Genomic DNA, 22,338 nt, shown 5'->3' with positions numbered 1-22,338 from the left:
CAGGTTTAAATCTCATTTTTGATTCGCCATCCAAGTTGGCTGGTGGAAAACAAAATCTACCGGCCAAATTATTCCATTATAGACCACAATGCATTGCATTTGAACATTTTTGGCAAAAAATTATGAATTTAAATAATTTAATTAATAACCAAATATTTTCATCATGAGAACACAGTGGATTAATAAAAAGTCATCATAAAACACTTCGCTTTTTAATAAAATGCAACCCAATGTTCCTGATAATTGTCACAAAAAGATTTAAAAAAAAGAAACAATTCACGTTTATTTAATCAGCTTTCAGCTATCAGCCTAAATATAGTCTGTTATATAATTGCTGCTTTTAATTGAGGCATTTCCATTATGTTCTTACAGTAATAGAGGTTTGTAAGGCCGCTTTGGTGCGACACCACTGCAGCCGTTAGCCGTCAGCAGCAATCTAATGCCAGACCAAGTAGGGTTTGATAGACTTAATCCTTCTTAGCGTGTGATGAAGCCCCTCTGTGAGTGCTGCCCTGCCACATCTGTCACTTTAATGACGGCGGCAGCAGATGTTCAGCGCTGTCTTCACTTTGGTTCTTCAGATCCAGGCTGGACACAATTATCTGACATTTCTATTGACTTTAAGTCTCTCACCCTGACTCTTCCGGAAACTCTTTTGTTGCCTTATTGGTCTCTGATGACTTTCAGAGTTTTTCTTTAATGACTGTAGCATGTCTGCAGCTGACACATGGCATTTTCCCCTGACGGACGCCACTTAGGCTGCAGAGCCACATCTATCGTCAGCCTCCCCGGTTCGACGTTTCTCCTTGTTTTATAAAAAGTTTGGGATTAGCCTAATCTGGTTAAGTGATTACTGCCCACTTTGCATGCTCTGAGATGAGCAGATTAAACAGCAGAAAGGAAGACAGCAGAGTGCTAAGTTCAGCAAGGTAACACCAGGGGCAGATCTCTGTCTGCCATTGTTTACCTTGTTTTGTTCCAAACTTTATCTCTGTCAGTGTCTCGTGACGACAGAAGTCCCTTTTTCTTGCTTATGTTGAAAGATTTTTTGGCAAATCTATCTGGGACTTTGTGAATCGGACTGGATGTTGTGTGTTGTCAGAGTTTGTCTCTCCGTGGCGCTCTGATCAATCAGCCCTTCCCACCTTTGTAACCTGAGCGATCAGACAGAAGGTCAGATGGAAAGAGGAACCGAGTTGTTTGGTCTCGAGTCTGAAATCACAGTGTGTTTATCTGGGTTCATTTACATAAAGTTCTCCTCAAAACGACTGTGCTTCCTCCACTCCTCTGCTGGCTTTGCTTTTCTTTGCTCCTCCTCCCTTTTTTTTTTTTACCTCCCGTCAGCCGAAGCACCTGAAATTGTGGCAGAGATCAGCAGATGAGGGAGGCTGCATGTCTGTGGGCGTGCACGTACGTCTGCGCTCGCAGGTCTGTGGGTGGGAGGGTGAGGGCGCCTTGTGATGCATGGCTGATGTCGCTGACGTTGTTGTCACAGGCCACTTTTCTCACACAGACACACACATCCTGGCACACACACACATCCACAGAAACAGCTTATCCTCACTTTATCCTCACAGCACAGGCAGCATTCCTCTTTTCTACGCATCACTTGCGGTATCTCTTTACTCTGGCTCCCCATCACTGGAGTTCTCCTGGGACCAGTGCTAAGACCCCCTCCCCTCCACCCCCCTGTGTAGCCAGGCTCCTCAGAATGGAGCCGAGGGGAGCCTCTCGCCGTAAGGGTAAGGTTTCTTCACCTCTCTCCTGCTGGTGCTGTCCTTTAAAACTGGAACTAAACTCCACTTGTCCTTCTTGTACTCTGCTTAATTTTTAAAGGAACTCGAGGATTGATTTTGAGTGTTGTCCAACTTTATCTAGATTAGAATAAGGATGCTCGTCTTTATTGATGTATCTGAGGGGTCCAGTGTCAAACTGTTCACTTTCAATTGTTCAAATATTTCAGAAACAAAATCCTTTTGTTGTGACGATCAAACAAAAAAAATGAGGCAGACTTATTTCTAATCTTTCATTTTTAGAAATATTAATCAAAACACAAACATTAAACTAAAAAAAGGTCTGAGTCCCTCTTAATCCTTAACATTGCTAACTGCATGAAGAATTCATTTTTGACCTTTAACAGATTTGTGATCTTGTCATCAGTCACACATTTTTGTAAATCACTTTTTGGTCCAGTGAACATGAGCTAACATGAGCAGTGTTAGGCAGCTTACTGCATTGTCACAGAATGCAGCTTAGGGGTTAAAAATAGTGTGCACGGTCATTTGTCATAGCCATGGGTTGCAGGATCCGAACCATTAGCACATTCTACAAATGCACATGCTAGTGCATTTGTACCAGGGACCAAAGAAAGCGCTGAAGAGGCCTGAAATGAGAGGAGAGGAGCTGAGAACAGAGCCATAAGACAACCATCAGAGAAGTTATGGCGTTTTTTAAAAGAAGTGTGGTTATTATAGGCAGGAGTTTTCATTAGTTGTCAGAATTAAAATCTGTATTTCACTGTCAAACTTTATAAAAGTACTGAAGATTCATCTTTATTTTTTTAATTCCTCTTGTAGTGTTTTATTAGCTTTGGTTTCCTTTTTAAATTTGGTTTCATGTTCTCATTCGTTTTATCTACAAACCAAACGCAACCGGAAATTTCATAGTTAAATAAAAAATGTTTTTAAAAATGTGAATATATTAATAAATTCGTAAGAAACTGCCCTAAAAAGCCAGTCAACAATATGAAATATTAACAAATATATATTTTGATGTCATTTATAATCTACTCATAAATTCGCAGTGATTTTTATGTGCTGATTCATTTTCAATTTTCAAAAGCTGCACTTTTTTTTTTTCCTTCACTTTCCTTTGTAGAAGGTACATCTCAAAATAAGTACCGTACAGAGTAAAAAGTGACTACAAAACTGAAAGGAAGTGCACTCTACAAAAATAAAAGTTTATCTTAGGGATAGTACTCTTAGTACTTGAACTGCTTTTCTATCCGTTGCTGTCAGATCAGCCCAGCTCATTTCCCTCCTTTGCCTGCTCTTCACCTAACTTCATGATGATAACATTTACAGTAACAATTTCATTTAATGAAACCATAAAAAGAAAGATGGACAAAAGGAAAAAAGATCACAAGAAAAACAATCTCAACTTTCCTGTATTTCTAATGTAAACTCTGTCAGTTTCTGTCTCATACGGTGTCACCATATGGGGACAGTGTGATTGGCAGCTTTTGAGGTGTCAGTGACCTGATGGTGAAGGACTGTATATTCATGTGAACAGAGGCCAACATCTTGTAACTAGGCCAGTATCTTATAATTGCTACTGTATGTAAAACTGGAGCACGTCCCTCAGGACTGCATACATAGCAGCACAATCCCAACCCTATGTCATCATTTAACTCCAACTGTCCACCTTACATAAATGAGTCAGTGTGATAGCCTTGCCACCATGGATCCATGTGTTTCTTTGTGTTTTGATTTCCTTCACCTCTTTAAGTTTTTGGTTATACTCTGTGCTGCTACCGTAACCGAAGGCTGCTCTTTCACATGAGTGGCGGCTGGATCTTTTGGTTTTTGCGGTGCTGATATGAGAGTGCAGCAGGGGGTCACTGCAGGATTTACTGATATTGGATGGGAGTACCTTTCATTTACAACCTTAGAAACATTTAGCTGTTTGTATTAGGAAGCATTTCGGAGTCAGACAGACAGTGACAAGTTTGATTCTAAGTTGGTTTGAAATGTATGATAATGTTTTATTCTGAAGGGCTAGGACACGGAGAACAAAGCTCAGTGCCTGCATGTTTGAGCATTTTCTTTACTACACTGTGGCATTGAATAGCCTTTTGCCTTTAAGGATCAGCAATCACTTCCTGATTGACTTTTAAACCACCTTCCACGTGGGCGCGCTAAAAGCAGAAACGTCACCTGATTTGGAAACAGTCCTGCCGGTTTTAGCCTCCCACGTTGTTCCAAAGAGGATTTAGCCTGTGTCATCTGAGAAAATGATTACCTGTGCTGTGGAGCATCTGACTGCACTCAAAGACAACTTCACCCCTCAGCTGCTGCATCCACTAGAATCCAAATCCACACTTATTAAAAACCGTCTACTCACCTATTGTGGTAGGTCTGTGTTTAAAGAGCCACACTGTACAAGGACATAATGACTTTCTGTGTGATTACCAGCTGGCTAAGCCAAGCTGCAAGCCTCTTATTCCCCTGCAGCTGGATGGAGCAGGAAAAGTTCCTCAGAGCTCCATCCATGACAGCTCCACTGATGACGGCTGGACGCCTAGCACAGATCCCAGATGATCAAATGACCAATTCGAATGCTTCCTGCACTTGTTTCAGCTCCATCTATGACGTGCAGCAGTCTCACAGCAAGTCTCCTCAGAGTTTAATCCCATGAAATTGTCTTGACTGTTTGGATAGGAGAAAATAAAACAATGACTTGTAATGTGTGTTTCAGACAGAGTAATGACTGAGGAACAGCAGATAAATGCTTTATAGAGGATGAAATGAGGGCAGAGACTTGGTCTGGCTTCCCTTATATACACAGCAGGCCTTTTATTTGTGCATTTGAAAAAGTGTTGACTTCTTCTTCCTGGCAGGCTCATCTGTTTTTCCTTTCCTGCTGTAATTTAGACACAGTGTTGATGTACTTTACTGAAACGAAATTTAAACACTTCATTAACCTAAAGGTGATGTTTCCCAGACAGCAGCTTTGTCAAACCTAAAATAAGACTTAGACTTTAAATGGGATTCTTTTCGAGTTTTCTTTACTGGATCTACCTGGTAGGACTTGAAACTGGAATTCAAAAGCAGTTGTTTTTTTTTTCTAAAAAGAGGATTGAATGTTATAATCATCTAACTCACTTTTCTTGTATAACCTCTTACCATTATTTGACCTATTGGAATAGTGGTCTCCTGCCTGCTGAAAGGTTTACAGAGGCATCACTTTGTTCTCATGAGGAGTATGGGGCTTTACTATTGAGTGTATATGAGAACTGGACCCAGTAGAAAATGACTTGCCTCCGGCTCCAAATGAAGTCAGTGCAGTTGCCATTTTTTCTCCATACAGACGCCGCCATATTGGTACCAGAAATAGTCAGTGAGCAGTGATAGACCTGAGTCGGTCTAAGTCAACACCAATCGGTACAATCAGTCGTGAGCTTCTGTGAAGTCCACACACCTGCCACTTGAAAGCAGGCAACACGAAATCTGTCAAACGTTTCCAATATGAGACCACATGCTGTCATTGAGGCACCTGGTTGGCCAGTTTATAACTTGAACAATTCAGAAAAAATATCATGGGAAAACTAAATTAGGATTAACAAGAACATGTTTAGTAAGAATGGTTATTCTGACTTATATAAGTGATATGAGTAACAGCTGTTTGTTTCTAGAGAGGTCTGTGGGATTTTGGCTTCTTGGAGCCAGCAGGTACTTCCGGTCTGAAATGTGAGGGGGTAGGGATCACTCAATGCAGTTCCCATGTACAGTCAATGGGAGTTTACCACATTAAGATGTTGGAAAGAAATGATGTTGGTTACAACCAAGGACTGAAGAAAGATCCATACTGTGTTTAACAAACTGAGATGTGTGACTCATTTCAAGTTTTTTTTCTTGACTTTTAGAGCATTAGTTAAATCTATGAGACCTAAAGAGTAGTTTCAGATCTTGACTGAAAATCTGTGTGAGTGAGGCTGATGTCTATAAGATAGTGGTGGTGCATGGTGTCTTTATTGTGGAGTAGCAGCAACACAGCAGCTAAAACCCTTTGCCTCGTTTGGTCTGAGGCCTGGTTAGTCCTTGGATGGGGTTTGACTGGGAATTCAAGGGTTTGTAAGTTACTGCAACCACACTGGGTCACTTTCCAGTGTTCCCTCTTGCTGATCCCAAGTCCGGGTAAATGCAGGGATTTTGAAAAAAAAAAAAAGAAAAGGGCATCTGCTATAAAACTAAAGCCAAGTCACATGTGAATCCTGGGGTGTTTTGCTGTGGTAACCCCTGACAGCAGAAACTGAAGGTAACATGAGATAAAGTAATTGTGGCTGGATTATAATCCAGTCTGAGTACTTGATTATGCTGTAACAGTGTCAAAGGACTGCTTCCCACAGTTAATTTTCTTAGGCTAAAGTCCCAGCACACAGAGATGTAAGTGCTATGAAACAACCACAGCAGGGTTTCAGATGGAGTCAAAGCTGCTTGAGTCACTTCTTTTGAGCTTTACTTTTGTCAGCGCCCTGAAGTTCTGCTCAGGTTTAACTATCAGCTTTAGTCACATGCTGAAGCTCTTGTTTTCTGTACAGGTGATGGCGTCCCAAAGGAAAACAGCCCCTTCATCAACAGCACAGACCATGACAAGAACAACAGCTACGATGGCACCAACATGGCTCTCTTTGAGGTAAGTGCATGTGGACAGAGCGCAGTCTGAACTCACAGAACTGTCCGAACACCCAGAGCCATCACACCTACACCATCTTTCAAAGTGTGTGTGTTAAAACGAGTTCATGAAGCTCAAAGTGTTCTTGAACGCACGCCGTGCTGCCGTCACAGACCAGACTGCGGTGAACCAAACGAGCAGAAAATGCCAGTCTGTTTTTAGTTCAATCAAAGAGTTTAAACACAATTAAGTTTATTTGTGTCCCCTTGACTTCACTCAGCTGTCTTCTGGCAGTCCTGCTGCTCTGTGGTCACTGGTTCTTTCATGCCATCAGAGAAGCTCTGTGGCCTCTGTGCTCTCCACTCTGTGAAGCTCATCCAGCCAGTCTGTTTGGGAGAACTAACGGTTGCTAACTTGCAGCTTCTCTGGAAAGTATTTAATTGTCTGCCATAGTTGGGTAACTCAAAATTTAAACCCAAAATAAAGCAGAATTCACGCATTTTGTTGAAGTCAAAATCTTGGACCCATCACCACTCAATTTGACTTGACAAATGTCTGATAGTGGCTGAAAATTACAAAGAAATGATCTTAAATTGATTAATGAAGGTATTGCTTATTGCAGGAAGAGATGGACAGCAATCCCATGGTGGCATCACTTCTTAATAAACTGGCAAACTACACCAACCTCTCCCAGGGAGCCCAGGAGCACGAGGAGGCTGATGAAGATGAAGGGCCAAAGAAGAAAGCTGTTAAGGTGAAAAAAAAAACTTTATTTTATTCGAAATTATCTTGATAAGGTACTGGGTTTGGGGTAGAGCTGGGTGATAAGGCTAAATAAATAATGTGTAACATTGGAAAGGCACTTGAAATAAAGTTCTATACAAGGTGGATTTATGCCTGTTATTATATTTATAAAATGCAGTTTGTATAAATGCTCTATGAATTACTTTTGTTGCATTTATCCACCACGTTTTAAAGTTCCCTCCGTGAAAATATAGTCTGACTAAACCGGTCCATGACTTCATGCAGGTGACACCCAGAACAGCGCGCTAGCATACGACCACAGCATGATAGCATCGTAGCATCTGTGTGTAAATCAGCCTTTTTGTTAAACTTTCTGTTGCCGTGTGGTTGTTTTCTTTTCTCTCAGCCTTGCGGATGTAGCTCCTCTTAGCTTGATGCTGTTTTCCCATCTGCTCTCTACGAGAGACCGGCGGACTGACTTGACTCTGAACAACGGAAGCGCAAGAGATTAGAGATCTGGGGAAATAAAATCTTGATTTTCCCAAAAATAAATCATCTGGGGCAAATTCGAATTAATCGATAAACCCAATTAATTTCCCACCCTTAGTTTGTGATGTTTTTTAGCAAATTTATTGATCAGAGGTTCATCCTGCAGCAGGATTGTAACCCAAATAGTCCAAATTCTGACAAACTCTGAAGAGCTGAAAGCAAAAGCAAAATTACAAATACACGGAGAGGCATCTAAATGTTTATTTAAAACAAGACAAATGGAAAAAAAGGGGATGATCAATAACAGTCAATAATCAAGAGTACAAATTAGGTTAAAAAGTCAATTGAAACGTTATGGTTTTTGTTTACTTCTCGTTTAATTCATGAACAAATGGTGTTCAAAGCTCTTTGTAAGAATGATTCAAGCAGACACTGAATTATAAATGAATGTTTGGGTTTGTGGTGCTGTGGGTTCTCCGCCTGCTGTACAGTTGCATATTAACAGCTGTTCTTTCAAATCCGCTGAACAAATGTTACATAAGAGGGTTTTTGACCCCACGATCCCTGCGCTTCTCTTGACCCCAATACTTCTTTGGTTTTAGCCTCATTTTCTTCTTTTGTGCATCTTAACTTTTTATTTTTATTTTTTTTTACATTTCCTCTTAAGTTTTTGGTCACATGTCCAACAGAGATTTTTTCTCAGAATATTCAAATGAGTTTTTTTCCCCCATCAAAATAAAGATAGAGGGAATCTGTTTGGTTATTGTTATCTCAGACCAAAAATAACTTTTAAATCTAAAGCTGAATTTGAATTAAATAAATACAACTTCTGTAATTTCCTTAATTCAACATTATTTTTTCCTGTAAAAAAAAGCAAATGTAGTCAAAGTCCAGCCTTGCTGCACAGATGCTTTTAAACCAGGATTTAGAAAATATAAAGTTCAGACATTACACTGCTTTTTTGACTTAACTGTATATTTAAAGATAGCCAGCTAATAAAAAATAAAAGTGTTTTTAGGATGGGATTGTTATGTGTTTATTTATTTATTTGCAAAAGAATAGTGATTCAAATGCAGTACATTACTTTTTTTGATCGTTTTAGGGTTTTTCATAGTTATAGTTTTTTTCTCATCATTGTCATACTAGCCTCATTTTTGTTTGGGATTTTGTGTTTGAATCGGCTACAGTCTTCAGAAGCAGCTTTTACTGTTGTTCAAAAAAATTACAAATACCCAAGCTGACCGCTTTTACTTTACCAAACATTAATGACTGTCATGGTGGCCTGTCAGACTCCTCCTGGATCCTCTGGCTCCTTCAAAATAAAACCAATTTCTTACCTTTCACCTAACCGCCTCTTCCTTCTGGGTTGCAGCATCTGGTTCTGCCTTGTTCTGATCATGACAGAACGAACTGGCCAAAACCCCGACCCAGCTGACCCAGAAGGTCTCCGTCTTGCTGTAAACCAACAGGGCATCATGCTAGGACGCCAAGTCGACGCCCTTTCTGACAGGCCACCATGACAATGACAGCTCGGTTCCTCCCTCAGTCATGTCAGCAGAATTTTATTTTCTGTAAAAATATTTTAAACAGCATAACTTATTTCATTTTAAATTCCAGTCCAATCATATTTTAATCTATTTTCAAAGTATTCCCAGTGGTTCTTTAGTTATGATCATGCCATTTTTAGCCCAAATCATAAAACCTGTGTCGTTTTCTAGGACTTACCATAATTTCCGGATTATAAACCGCTACTTTTGTCCCACGCCTTCAACCCTGCAGTTTATTCAATGATGCGGCTGATTTATACATCCTGCTTTGTGAATGAATAGCACGAACAGATCAAGGAAAATGCAAGAAGAAATGCATATGACGCAGCTTTTAAGTTATAAGCAATCGTTAAAAGTAGTGTGGAAATTATCCACCATCACCAACGGGTTTGTAAAAGCCGGTCTGCTGCGTGACGGAGAGGACAGCGCAAACTCAGGAGTGAATTTGCCTCAGAGTGACACTGACAGGGACAATGAAGGAGAGACTGAGAGAGTGTGTGGTGAAGAATGTCTGACGCTATTCCAATCAGACACTGAGGGGGAAGACTTCCATGGTTTCAGTGCAAAGGAGGCATGTGCCGCACAGAGCCCCGCGCCTATAAGTGACTGCTGCTCTCAGTGTTTTTTACCGGTATGTTTTTTTTTTACCAGCCCTGTTAGTACTGTCACTACCATATTGCTGCCGTGTTACTGCCACGTCACACAGGCACTGTTTGGAATAGAGCTGTGACGGTGTGGTATTTTTGGTCACTGCAGGGATGAAGCAGCAGGAATTGCGTGCCCCCCCCCAAAAAAAACAAACAAACACTAAATCCCCCGGCGGCCACATCGCAAGTGAATATCGGTAAAAGTAATAATTACAACGCAGTATACTTTATTAACAAATAACAGTAACAACAAACTACTAACTAACTTATGAACTAACTATATAGGTGTTGTAGAATGAGGATGTGTATGTGTGTCAGCACGCTGCGTTGTTTAGGAGGAAGCAGCGGGAGCAGTGCAAGAGTGAGTGAGAGCCGGTCCCTCTTGCGCTGCACGAGCTCTCCCCTCCTTCTTACACACACTGTCCATGGTTTCAGCATATACACATCCTCATTCTAGAACACATGTTTCAATGTGGGCACATCCGGCTTATAGACAGGTGCGGCTTATGTATGTATGTACAAAATGTTCTATCCTTTAAAAATGTACTGGGTGCGGCTTATAATCAGGTGCGCTCTATAGTCCGGAAATCACGGTAGTTTCTGCAGAGATACTTGTAGATGACCAAATACTTATGCAGGAAATAACATTGTCTGATTTTTAAAATAATGTATTCGTAAAATGTCGTGGAAAATAAATATTTGGTCAATAACGGAAGTTCATTTCTCAATTCTTTGTTATATAACATTTGTTGGCGATGACAGCAGTCAAACACTTTCTGTAAGCCTTAACAAAGGTTTTCACAAACTGTTGCTTGTGTTTTGGCCCATTTCTCCATGCAGATCTCCTCTAGAGCAGTGATGTTTTGGGGCACAGTGTTTCAACTCCCCCCAAAGGTTTTCTATGGGGTTGAGATCTGGAGGCTGGCTAGGCCAGTGCAGGACCTTGAAATACTTTTTCTGGGATTTTGTCATAATTTTTACCCCACAAGGTGAGATATTGCAGGGAGCCCCAGATGGAGGGAGTTTATAAGTGGTCTTGTATGTCTTCCATTTCCCAATAATTGCTCCCACAGTTGATTTCTTCACACCAAGCTGCTTACTGATTGCAGATTCAGTCTTCCCAGCCTGGTGCAGGTCAACAATTTGGTGTCAGGTGTCCTTAGACAGCTCTTTGGTCTTGGCCATAGTGGAGTTTGGAGGGTGTCTGTTTGAAGTTTTGGACAGGTGTCTTTTATTTAGATAACGAGTTCAAACAGGTGTCATTAATATACAGGTATTGAATAGAGGACATATGATCCTCTTACAGAAGAAGTTACAGGTCTGTGAGGGCCAGAAGTCGTGCTTGTTTGTAGATGACTAAATACTTATTTTTTTCTTTATTATTTACAAATAGATTCTTTAAAAATCAGACAATGTCATTTTCAATAATTTATTTTTCCTAATTTGGTCTCTCATAGTTAAGGCACACCTACGATGACAATTACAGGCCTCTCATCTGTTTAGGTGGGAGAACTTGCACAACTGTTGGCTGACTAAATACTTTTTTGCCCCCCTGTATACGTGTATTCAGGTAAACAGCATGAGGTTTGTGTTGGACTAGATCAAGTTTCCTCAATGTCGTAACGATACGTCTAAACGAATTTGTCAATCGCCTGACAGGATGCTACATATTCAGTGCTCCCTCGTTTCTCACGGGAGTTGCGTTCTAAAAATAAACTGTGATAGATAAAATGTTTTAAGGCTGTAAAATCCGTCACGGCACAGTGTATAAACTTTTGTCCGACACACAAACATTTTCACACTTTTCTTTCTTCTTTAAACTCTAAAAGTTCAAATCTTTATAGAAAAACAAGTCCAGTATGAGAGAATGAAAACAAAGATCTGATCGTGATCAAAAATGAATGTAGATTTGACAAACACATTCTGTAGAGGAGACACAACACAGAGGAGATTGAATGTTGAGGTTTACAGCCAATCACGATGCAGAACACAATGTGCTGTTTAAAAACATTAAACATTAAAAGGTTGTGCTGAAAAAAATCATCACAGCGAGACTGTGAAAGATGAACTGCGATATTGCGACGGACCACTGTATCTGTTGTGAAGTTGGGCAGTTTTACATTGAGTATCAAGCCCCACCTAGGGGTTACCTGGTGAAGAGACCTGGCTTCAATTACTTCATTTTTAGATGAGCATCAAACAGGAAGTCAAGGTGGTGGTTCTTTTTGTCTACATAAACATGCTGAACTCTGCATGTGACTAGAGCAGATGTTTGTTTTTCTGTCTCTTTTAGTTTGTCAGGTTTTTTCCAGATAGTTGCGTTCTGTCATCTTCTCTTATCTCCCCTCAATAATCTCTCCCAGCATAACGCTCCGTCCGTTGTCTCTGCAGAGCCCTCAGATGGGGACCTTCATGGGTGTCTACCTGCCTTGCCTCCAGAACATTCTGGGAGTGATCCTGTTTCTGCGCCTTACCTGGATCGTCGGTACCGCTGGGATTTTAGAGTCTCTGGTCATTGTGGGCTTGTGCTGTTCATGTGTGAGTACTTCATCCCTGTCATCATCGTCAGTTTTGAGCTTTACCTTTCTCTTCAACAATATTCAGACCAGACCTGCACAATTAACCGCAAATTTATCGTTATCCTGATTTCAAGCAGTGCAATATCCATATCGCAAAAGTCAGCGAAAAATCGTAATAAATGGTGAACCTTAAATGTGTTAAAACAATCTTATAGCAACTTGAACTATCTAATGAATTAGATAAATCAGTTTATGCATTTGACCAATCAGATGGAGCCCTTCAAGTTGCTGACCAATCGGATGGAGCTTTTATGTTAGATGTTGCCCTCCTAAGTAGACGAGGGTCATTTGGAGAATAATTTAAGGTATTTTGACTCTTATTTAAATTAAACTTTTGCAGTGAGATTGAAATGTTTTTGTTGTTTTTGCTATTTGTTGCTATTTATCCCAAGTTACATCGTCATCGGAATATTGATCACTAATATCGCATATCGCAAGTTTTCCTCATATTGTGCAGCCCTAATTCAGACTGTCTTTGTGAGTTTGAAGTGAACTCCTGACTGTTGGTGGGTCTCAGGAGGAATTTAGATGGAAACCATAGCTCTCAGCTTTCCCCTGATATGACAGATTTGTAAAGTAGAATTTAGCCCAAAAGGCGTCATTGTGCAAGATTCTGTAAGACTGAAAATGGACTCATTACACATTGCTCTTTAGTGCAATTTTTTTCTGCCTTTAATGGAACCTAGTTTGTAATCTGTCTGTCATATCTGCCAAGCTTACAGCAGACGCTGGATTATTTCAGATTAGTCCTGAAAGGACGAACTGAAGAACTGATGGGTAAAGTTATTGAGCTTTTTGAAAAAAAAAAAAAAAAAAAAAAAAAAGTGTTCTAACTGTAGCTGACAAACCTTAGTGAGCAAGTGTACATCCTTACTCCTTAAACTCTGGAAACAAATGGAGAGCAATCATTTCAAGCATCACCACATAATTCATGCTTTGACTTTAGATCAGATTTCATAGCTGAATGAATTCTTTCCCTGGAAGGACGGGAATTCCATTTCTGTTATTATAATCTCTCCAGAGTGGTTTGTGGGGGTTAACCCTTTCTTGACACCGCCCTGTTGCATAAGATCGACAGGCTTAGTCAGACAGATTAATGTTCATTTTCACTACTAAGACCACATCTGACTTCGCTCTGCTGCCTCCACATCAGCAGCCACCTGTTTTCTAGGTCATCCAGCAGGCAAACATGATTACAGAGTAGCGCTCCAGACTCCTGTCCAACCCAAAGCCATCACAGCTTTTTACCTTCTTTTTCTTTTCTATCCTTCTTGCATGAGTCTTTACTTCCTGATTGGTTCTGTTTTCTTTTCTGAAACACTAGAATACATTCAAAAAGATGTGGAAGGCCCAGCAGGAGAAGAAATGTTTGCCTGTGTTGTGAGGCATGATGACAATTCCATTTTTCATTTCTTTAGTAGCATAGACCGTAAATGTGACGGGGAGAAAATGGACAACCATCATCTCACCACCTGTAGAAGTTAATACAGCTCTTGTTTTGTCCACATTTATCCTACAAAAGGCCTTTAGGAGAGCACACAAGTGCAGAAATCTTTTGTTGTCAGCGTGTATCCGTGGTAATGTTAATGGCATTTTTACTGTGTGTTGACTTGCCGGTTCTGTACAAGATACATATGTTTTGGGTGTCATTCCAAAAGCAATCCCAACTGGTGGCTTTTAAGTCAATTAGTTTATCTACAAGTCGGATCTTTCAACAAGACTCTATCTGTTAAAATCGGACACATTAATGATTCCCATAAGTCCTTCTCATGTTATAAAATGTGTGAATTTCTGAACTAACTCTAATTCCAAAAATAAGTTCTTGTTTGTTTGTGGTGTTGATGTTGCGTGTTACTCCTAAATGTGTTATCAGGTCCACACTGTTATTACAGGAATGCTGAGAAGCATTGACGCTCTTAAATCACGGCGCTTTACAGTTTACGACCCACCAGTCAAACCCGGATGATTTGAAGAGCTGCTGACAGTGATGATCCTGTGTGAGGGTTCTCTGCTTGGGCTTTGTGGTGCTTTTTTGACATGTTTTGTTCTCCTTGTCGGTCTCAGCAGGTTCAGGTTGATGATTCATGGCTGGCTTCATTTAATCACCCTCAGCTCCTCAGTGTCAGGTCATCTGCTCTGCTCTGTTTTGTCACTCCTTTGTTGCTCCCAGAGTTTTGTCATGTTTCAGTTTATATTTCAGGTTTCTGCCACCAAGCCTGACATGCTGTTTATCTATTATATTTCTATGAATGAACTGAGTCTGCAGATTTCTTTGTATCTTAAATCAAAAGTTGGTTATTCAAAGCTGCTATGATTTTTCACTAAAAAGGCTGTCCACGTCATATATTAGTATAATACTAATTATAATTAATTTCATCCTTGATATTTTTACAAGGGAAAAATCACAGTTATCCCTCATTTTTTGCAGAAGTAGTGCTTTAAAAATGACCTGCGATTGTTGAAATCTATAACGCATTTATCTTTATTTCTTACAATAATTACAGATTACAGACAGAAATGAACATTTTCCCACTTTCTGTCTTGTTTAAACTTAAAGTTCAAACCTTCATGGAAAAAGAAGTATTATAGAATGAAAACAAAGATCTGATTGCGAACAAAGCTTTATGTAGATCTCGCTAATTGGACGCATTCAGGCGCGCCTGGAGGAGGTTGATTGACAAGGCCGACAGCCAATCAGGAGGCAGAGCACAGTGCGCTGTTGAAAAAAATAAGCATGCTTAAAGTGCTTTAAATAGACAAAAATAGTGAGCTGCTAAAGAGGAACTACGATATAGTGAGGGACTACACTATTTGGCTGAATGCCTAAACAAAAATACCATAGAAGCATATTTTTAAGATAATTTAGCTTAAAATAGCTTTAAAATCTAAATTAATTTGGAAACTTTTACATTAATTAATTTAATTATTCTGTTTGGTTGTGTTTAATTTATTTTAAGTTATCAAACATAAAGCCATTACTGTGGGAGTTTCTGTTGACTTTTTTTTTTTTTAGCTTTCCGCATTTTAAATCTGTCTGCAGTCACACATGCATTTTTGAAGCCTGTCTGTGAAATCTGCTGCTTTGTTAATCAAACTTGTTGTTCAGAAGCATCATGTAGCTCCAGAAGTTAGTGAACTTCCGCTGCATGAGCAGTGGCTGAGACAAATGTGTGGAGCATGGAAGTTTCTTCTAATGACTTTTTGTCATGATTGAGGAAAGTCTCGTGCCTTTGACTCGTCTTAAGTTTGTGGTTAAGTCCAAGCTGATGAATAGCTGCTTAGGATTTCAGTGGAAACTAACTGAGCTAATTGGTTTTACTCCCAACGCTTCTTAAATCGGACATCCAGAAAAGAGCAGGAGGTTTATCTTCGGCACGTCCTTGTCCTTTCTTTCCGCTCTTCCTTTCTTTCCTGTCTGCCCTTCATGCACCCAAATCCTTTCTTTCTTTCACTTTTTAGAGTTCTCCTTCTTCTTCCTCTCCTGTCCTCTGCGTTGCTGCCGTTTCTCTCTGCCCTCGTCTTTGCACCGACCTTCCTCGGTCCGGAGTTTGCTATTAGGTAACAGGCTGATGCAGAGATCCTCAGCCACAATGGTCGATTTCACGGAAAAGCTTGTATCCATAACCAATCCAAAAAGATTTACAGCCTAAGCCCCTGAGAGGCATTTAACTGAATAAACGCTAGATTACCCCACGAGAGTCCTATTGTTTAGAAAAGGCGGAAAATTCAATGGAAAAATCAAAAATTGCTCTGAGGATGTATTTAGCGGCACACAGCAGTCCATGTGCAGAAAGAAGACGGGATTTGAGGGGCTCAAACTTTTCTTTTGTTCTTTTTCTACACAGACGATGCTGACAGCCATATCCATGAGTGCAATAGCTACAAACGGGGTCGTTCCAGGTTTGAACTTTCCTTTTTTCTGTTTGATTGAAAACTTTTTTCCTCATGAAAGTTACAGTGAATAATAACTATTAACTCAGCCAAATCGGTCACATTCCAACAAAGATTCACTAACTGTATTTTCTCCTTCCTGTTTGCTGCACAGCTGGAGGCTCGTACTACATGATTTCCAGGTCTCTGGGTCCAGAGTTTGGAGGCGCTGTGGGTCTCTGCTTCTTCCTGGGTACAACCTTTGCTGGTTCCATGTACATCTTAGGTACCATTGAGATTCTACTGGTGAGGAAACCGCTTCACACTTGTTTGCTCCTGGCTTCCCTCTTATAATTAGGTTTCTGGTGTTAAACTAAATAGGTCATCTGGTTGTAGGGTGTCTTACTATAAAGCAAACAAACTTCAGCTGAATAGCATGTCCTTTTTAAAAAAAACAAATGGAGTAGAATTTGTTATTCAGAAATGTTTGCTGCACATTAACCTTGAGGCTTATGAAACTTTTTTCAAATAATTGGGAGCTTAGATTTCTGCAGAGAAAAATTCACAATTCATGCGTGGGAAAAATACAAACCACTCCTCTCACTGTGGTGGAGACTCTGAGAAAATCTGCATCGAGGTCAAACAGTCTGATGGGAAATAGGAAGGTTTATTAAAGAAAACCTGTTTCTTCATAATGGATTAAAAAAAACTGAAATTAAACAAACTTGAACAGAACTAGGCTTTTAGAAAAAAATCTTATGTGGAGAAGCGTGGTTTCCTTCCCCACATTGTGATGAGAGAAGCCTAAATATCAAAAAAGGCCAGAAGTCCTCGGGTTTAACAGTCAAGCAGTTAAGTTTCTGTTGCACAGTTGTTCTCAGATGAATTTGCACAACAGCTGATTTGTATTAGAGGCAAGATCGGGCCTAAAAAATCCAGCCCGACCCGACACAGGCCCGCGGGCATTAAAGCCAAACCCAGCCCGAACCCGACCAATTAACTTGATTTGCAGGCCCGAGCCCGAAGCAAACCCGAAATTTCAATTTATCCCATAGTATTTATGGCAGAAAAAAACGCCAGATTTCTTAAGGTTAAAATAATCTACATATTTTTATGATCATGATAAATGCATTTACACAACGAAATAACGCTGGAACACAGAATAAGAGGCCAGACAAAGAGAGTGAAAGAGAGATCTTGATGCGCACTCGCTTCATTACGTGGAGAACTACATCAGCCACGGCGGTGTGTGTTTGCCTTTTCAATTCCCCTGTCTTAAGTTTATCCTTGACCTCTTGCTGCTCCATATCGGGGATACCTAAACAAAATAGATGCTGACTTGTGGAGGGAAGATTACATTCACGACACGTGCGCAGAGCTGCGGGTGGCCGGCGCCCCCCTCTTTCTGCCAGTTGCTGGACCACAGTGTATGTCAATCAACGGTGGGGTAACCGTTCTGACATACAGGATTAATAAAGGGCTGTTTGACAACCGCCCGCCTAAGGAGATTGTTTGCAGCCATTACAATATATATATAAGTCAGCGAGGGAGAAGCCCAGCCCGACCCGACCCGAACGTAATGATTGTCATTTAGTGCCCGACCTGACCCGAAATTCTGACTCGGGCTCGGGCTTAAGATTTTACCTCTAATTTGTATATAGGTTTACTCATTTACTGATGCACAGTTAAGTGTGAATGTTTCATAGCAATAAAAAAATCACAATAAATATAAATGATGTTTCTACAAACAAGATATTAACTTTTATTGCATTCTTTTTGCAAATTAATTTCCCCTCATTTTATGAACAGATTTGAAAGTTTCATCAGTTTTTGTCAATTCAAAAGGTTTTTCTGCAGCTTGGGTTGGTTCATGGACGGATCATATAAACGGGTTGTGTTTCACATACCTGACATGTTTCTATAGACGTTTTCTGTCTTCGCCAGAGTCGTCATCAGATGGTAGTGTGTGACGTATATGATACGAAAGCGAGCCCACACTTCCATGAGCCGGGATGAGGAGGCCGTCCTGCTCTCTCATACCTGGAGCAACATCCTCCAGAAGAAAATGGACAAAAGGGGCGGAGTCACAATCAACTGTTTTTATATACGTCACACACTATCATCTGATGATGACTCTGACGAAGACGGAAGACGTTCGTTAAAACATGTCTGGTATGTGAAAAACACAACGTGTCTGATGACAGAAGAACCAAGAAGTCAATTTCCTTCCAGGTGTCCATTTACAGTAATTAATAGACACAAGAAGGAGATTATTATTTATTATTTATTATGCGGTGTGACGCGTTGTCATGGTAACGGCTACAGAACCTGTAGGTGGCTGTAATGCAGCTAGTGTGTGAGGACTAACCGCGGAGGAAAGTTGTATACAGTGGTGGACAAAATTGTTGGTACCCCTCAGTTACAGAAAGAAAGTCCACAATGCTCACTGAAATGACTTGAAACGTTCAAAAGTAACAATAAATTAAAATTTCTTGAAAATTAAATAATCAAAATCAGCCATTAGTTTTGAGTTGTTGATTAACAGAATTATTTAAAAAAAGAAACTAATGAAATAGGGGTGGACAAAAATGATGGTACCTCCATAGAAGACTCCATAGAAGACTAATTGCCCAGGGGGTCAAGATGAACTCAGGTATGTCCTTTAATTGACATCACAGCTGTTTTCAAACCCATTACCAGTCAGTCTGCCTATTTAAATGGAGACAAATAGTCACGTTGCTGTTTGGTGAGAAGGTGTGTACCACACTGAACATGGACAACAGAAAGCAAAGGAGAGAATTGTCCCAGGACATTAGAAACAAAATTATAGACAAACATCGTAAAAGTAAAGGCTATAAAACCATCTCTAAGAAGCTTGAAGTTCCTGTGATGACAGTGGCACATATTATTCAGAAGTTTAAGAACCACAGGACAGCAGCCAACCTCTCTGGACGTGGCTGGAAGAGGAAAATTGATGACAATTTGAGGAGACGAATAGTTGGAACTGTATCCAAAGAGCCCAGAACAACCTCCAAATACATTAAAGGTGAACATATAGATCAAGGTACATCAGTGTCTGATCGTCGTTGTTTGAGCCAGAGTGGACCTCATGAGAGACGACCAAGGAGGACACCACTGTTGAAAGGAAATCATAAAAAACCCAGACTGGAATTTGCAAAAATGCATGTTGACAAGACACAAAGCTTCTGGGAAAATGTCCTTTGGACAGATGAGACAAAACTGGAGCTTTTTGGTAAGGCACATCAGCTCTATGGTCGTAGACTCAAAACAAAGCATACAACCAAAAGAACACCGTCCCTACTGTGAAACATGGAGGAGGCTCGGTTCTGTTTTGGGGCTGCTTTGCTGCATCTGCACAGGGTGTCTTGAAGTTGTACAAGGTCAAATGAAATCTCCAGATTATCAAGGCATTCTGGATAGAAATGTGCTGCCTAGTGTCAGTAAGCTTGGTCTCAGTCACAGGTCATGGGTCTTCCAACAGGACAACGGTCCAAAACACACAGCCAAAAAAACCCAAGAATGGCTGAGAGAAAAGCGTTGGACTATTCTGAAGTGGCCTTCTATGAGCCCAGATCTGAATCCCATTGAACATCAGTGGAAGGAGCTGAAACATGCCATTTGGAGAAGACACACGTCAAACCTGAGACAACTGGAGCAGTTTGCTCATGAGGAGTGGGCCAACATACCTGTGGACAGGTGCAGAAGGCTCACTGACAAAAACAGAAACCCTTTCATTGCAGTGATTGCCTTAAAAGGTTGTGCAACAAAATATTAATTTATGGGTACCATCATTTTTGTCCAGCCCTATTTCATTAGTTTTTTTTTTAAATAATTCTGTTAATCAACAACTCAAAAGTAATAGCTGATTTTGATTATTTAATTTTTAATACATTTTAATTTATTGTTACTTTTGAACGTTTCAATCATTTCAGTGAGGATCGTGGACTTTCTTTCTTTAACTGAGGGGTACCAACAATTTTGTCCACCACTATATGCTAAATCATGTGAAGTGACTCAAAGCGACATTTCAGAGGGAAATATCACCTCTTTTCTCTTTTTTTGTCCAGATGATGAAGTAGAAGTTTGCTTCAAAGAAAAAAAAATCCACAAGCAGTTTCCTAGTTTGCTATTACTGCAAGAAAAATCCATCATTAAATGTGTATCAACAAAGAAACAATTTCTTTCATTAATCAATAATATAGTTATTTATGAGTCCGTGTTCCGGGTTTTGGTCCTTTCTGTAACCAAATGGTGTTTAGTCCAGTGCAATAATGTAAAACATTCAGGCTATATCACCAGAACAGCTTTTTTAAGGCTGCAATATGACTTTTTTAATGGACACCCTGCTGCCAATCAGAATTAAGTATTTACCTGTACATGGTACAATTAAAAATAATTGTTGTTTGGTCCTGTTGGATGTTCAAATGTTTTTTTCTTTTTTTGCTCTTTTAGACCTACATTGTGCCTGCAGCAGCCATCTTCAAGGCAGAGAAGAAGGAGGACGAGGCAGGCGCTCTGCTGAACAACATGCGCGTCTACGGCACCTGCTGTCTCACTCTGATGGCGGTGGTCGTCTTTGTTGGGGTCAAATATGTCAACAAGTTGGCCCTGGTCTTTCTGGCTTGTGTCATTCTGTCCATCATTGCCATCTACGCCGGAGTCATCAAAACAATCTTTGAGCCGCCAGATTTTCCGTGAGGCTTTTTTTTTCTTTTTAAGCAATCTTTTATGCTGAGATCAACTGATAATGGAGGGGAGGGAAAGCATTTTTGTGACTTCTTTTCCTTTATTTCTGCACAGCGTTTGCATGCTGGGCAATCGCACTCTGAAGAACAATGATTTTGACAAGTGTCTAAAGACGGACATCATAGACAACCTGACGGTCACCACGGCGCTGTGGAAGCTGTTCTGTGACAGTCCTGAGCTCAACGCCACCTGCAATGAGTATTTTAGCAACAACAACGTGACGCTGATGCAGGGCATCCCCGGACTGACCAGCGGCGTCATCTCAGGTGAGCCTCCCATTAAAGACGCCGCTTCAAAACAGCTTAAAACAGTCATATTGTTGTTGGTTTTTTTTTAAAACTAACATCAAGATGTCATTACTTTCCTACAGTAATTATGACAGTTACAGTTTAAACTCACAGACTCCAAACAGCCTAACAAACATAAGTTGTGTCCGAATTCCTTCACTACTCACTACATAGTGTGTTCGCCATTTTGTAGTGCTGTCCGAATCTACAATTCCAAAATCGAGTGCCCAAGACAGTCCCAGAAATCTCCCAGAAGTCGCAAAAATCAGTATGCATCAATGTTCACTAGATTGGCGAATATAGACACAATTTTGTCAAAGAAAACGTATTTAAAGTATTTTTAAAACAAAATATCAATCTTTTCATCTTCAGAGCACAGTGGATCCATAAATGGTCGTCACAAAACCCTCATGAATGAGATTTTCACTTCGTGAAATAAATTTCATATTTGCTGTTTAAATAAAAACAAAAAGGAGTAGGCATGGTGTCCGAATTGCTTTTCAAATTCAGGGCACTACATAGTCCTGCACTCTATAGTTTTTCAGTAGTTATGTAGTAGAATGGGAATTCCGACACAGCCATAAACTACATACATGATGACTAAATGACAAAAAGAAGACTGGTGCTCATCTTTCAAGATGAAAAACAAAACTTGGCACTCCCTCTAGTGGTGAATTTTAAATGTCTTTTTACAAAAACCTACTTTTGTTTCATTTTTGATCAGTCTTCTAAACTAAAGGGAAACAAAGAATGTAACTCATTTGAATAGTTAAACCTTTAGCTGTTATTGTAAATAACTCAAATGTAGCTTCCTAATTAATTATATTTTTAAAAATATCAAGTCTGATCAGGATACATTTAGCACTTTTAAAAATATCTGCCATTAATATAAAAATGGGTTAAATCTTTTAAATATTATAATTTGACATGCCACTTCCAAGTTTTATAACTTGTTTTAGTTTAAATGATTTTATTCTGCAGACATTTTAGAGCAAAACAAGACTAATGCCGTAGT

At 40.0% G+C, this 22,338-nt stretch overlaps 1 protein-coding gene across 7 annotated transcripts in view; it reads left to right on the top strand.

Moving 5' to 3' along the window:
* Positions 1-22,338, top strand: part of LOC101159301 (solute carrier family 12 member 7) — a 66,445-nt gene that overhangs the window by 22,410 nt on the left and 21,697 nt on the right. For 3 of the 7 annotated variants that reach the window (XM_020712608.2, XM_023949891.1, XM_004080903.4), the window contains exons 2-8: positions 6,320-6,414; positions 7,016-7,147; positions 12,212-12,358; positions 16,245-16,299; positions 16,445-16,575; positions 20,743-20,984; positions 21,091-21,302. In XM_020712608.2, the coding sequence (XP_020568267.1) occupies positions 6,320-6,414; positions 7,016-7,147; positions 12,212-12,358; positions 16,245-16,299; positions 16,445-16,575; positions 20,743-20,984; positions 21,091-21,302 (1,014 nt within the window). Of the gene's footprint in view, positions 1-1,534; positions 1,743-6,319; positions 6,415-7,015; positions 7,148-12,211; positions 12,359-16,244; positions 16,300-16,444; positions 16,576-20,742; positions 20,985-21,090; positions 21,303-22,338 lie in introns of those variants that run through there. The other 4 variants (XM_011488716.3, XM_011488713.3, XM_011488714.3 and 1 more) reach the window with 3 other exon arrangements.

The sequence above is a fragment of the Oryzias latipes genome, chromosome 20 (assembly GCF_002234675.1).
Source record: "Oryzias latipes chromosome 20, ASM223467v1".
Lineage (NCBI taxonomy): Eukaryota > Metazoa > Chordata > Actinopteri > Beloniformes > Adrianichthyidae > Oryzias > Oryzias latipes.
Note: the sequence above shows the minus strand (reverse complement) of the source record. Positions and strands in the feature narration are given on the sequence as shown.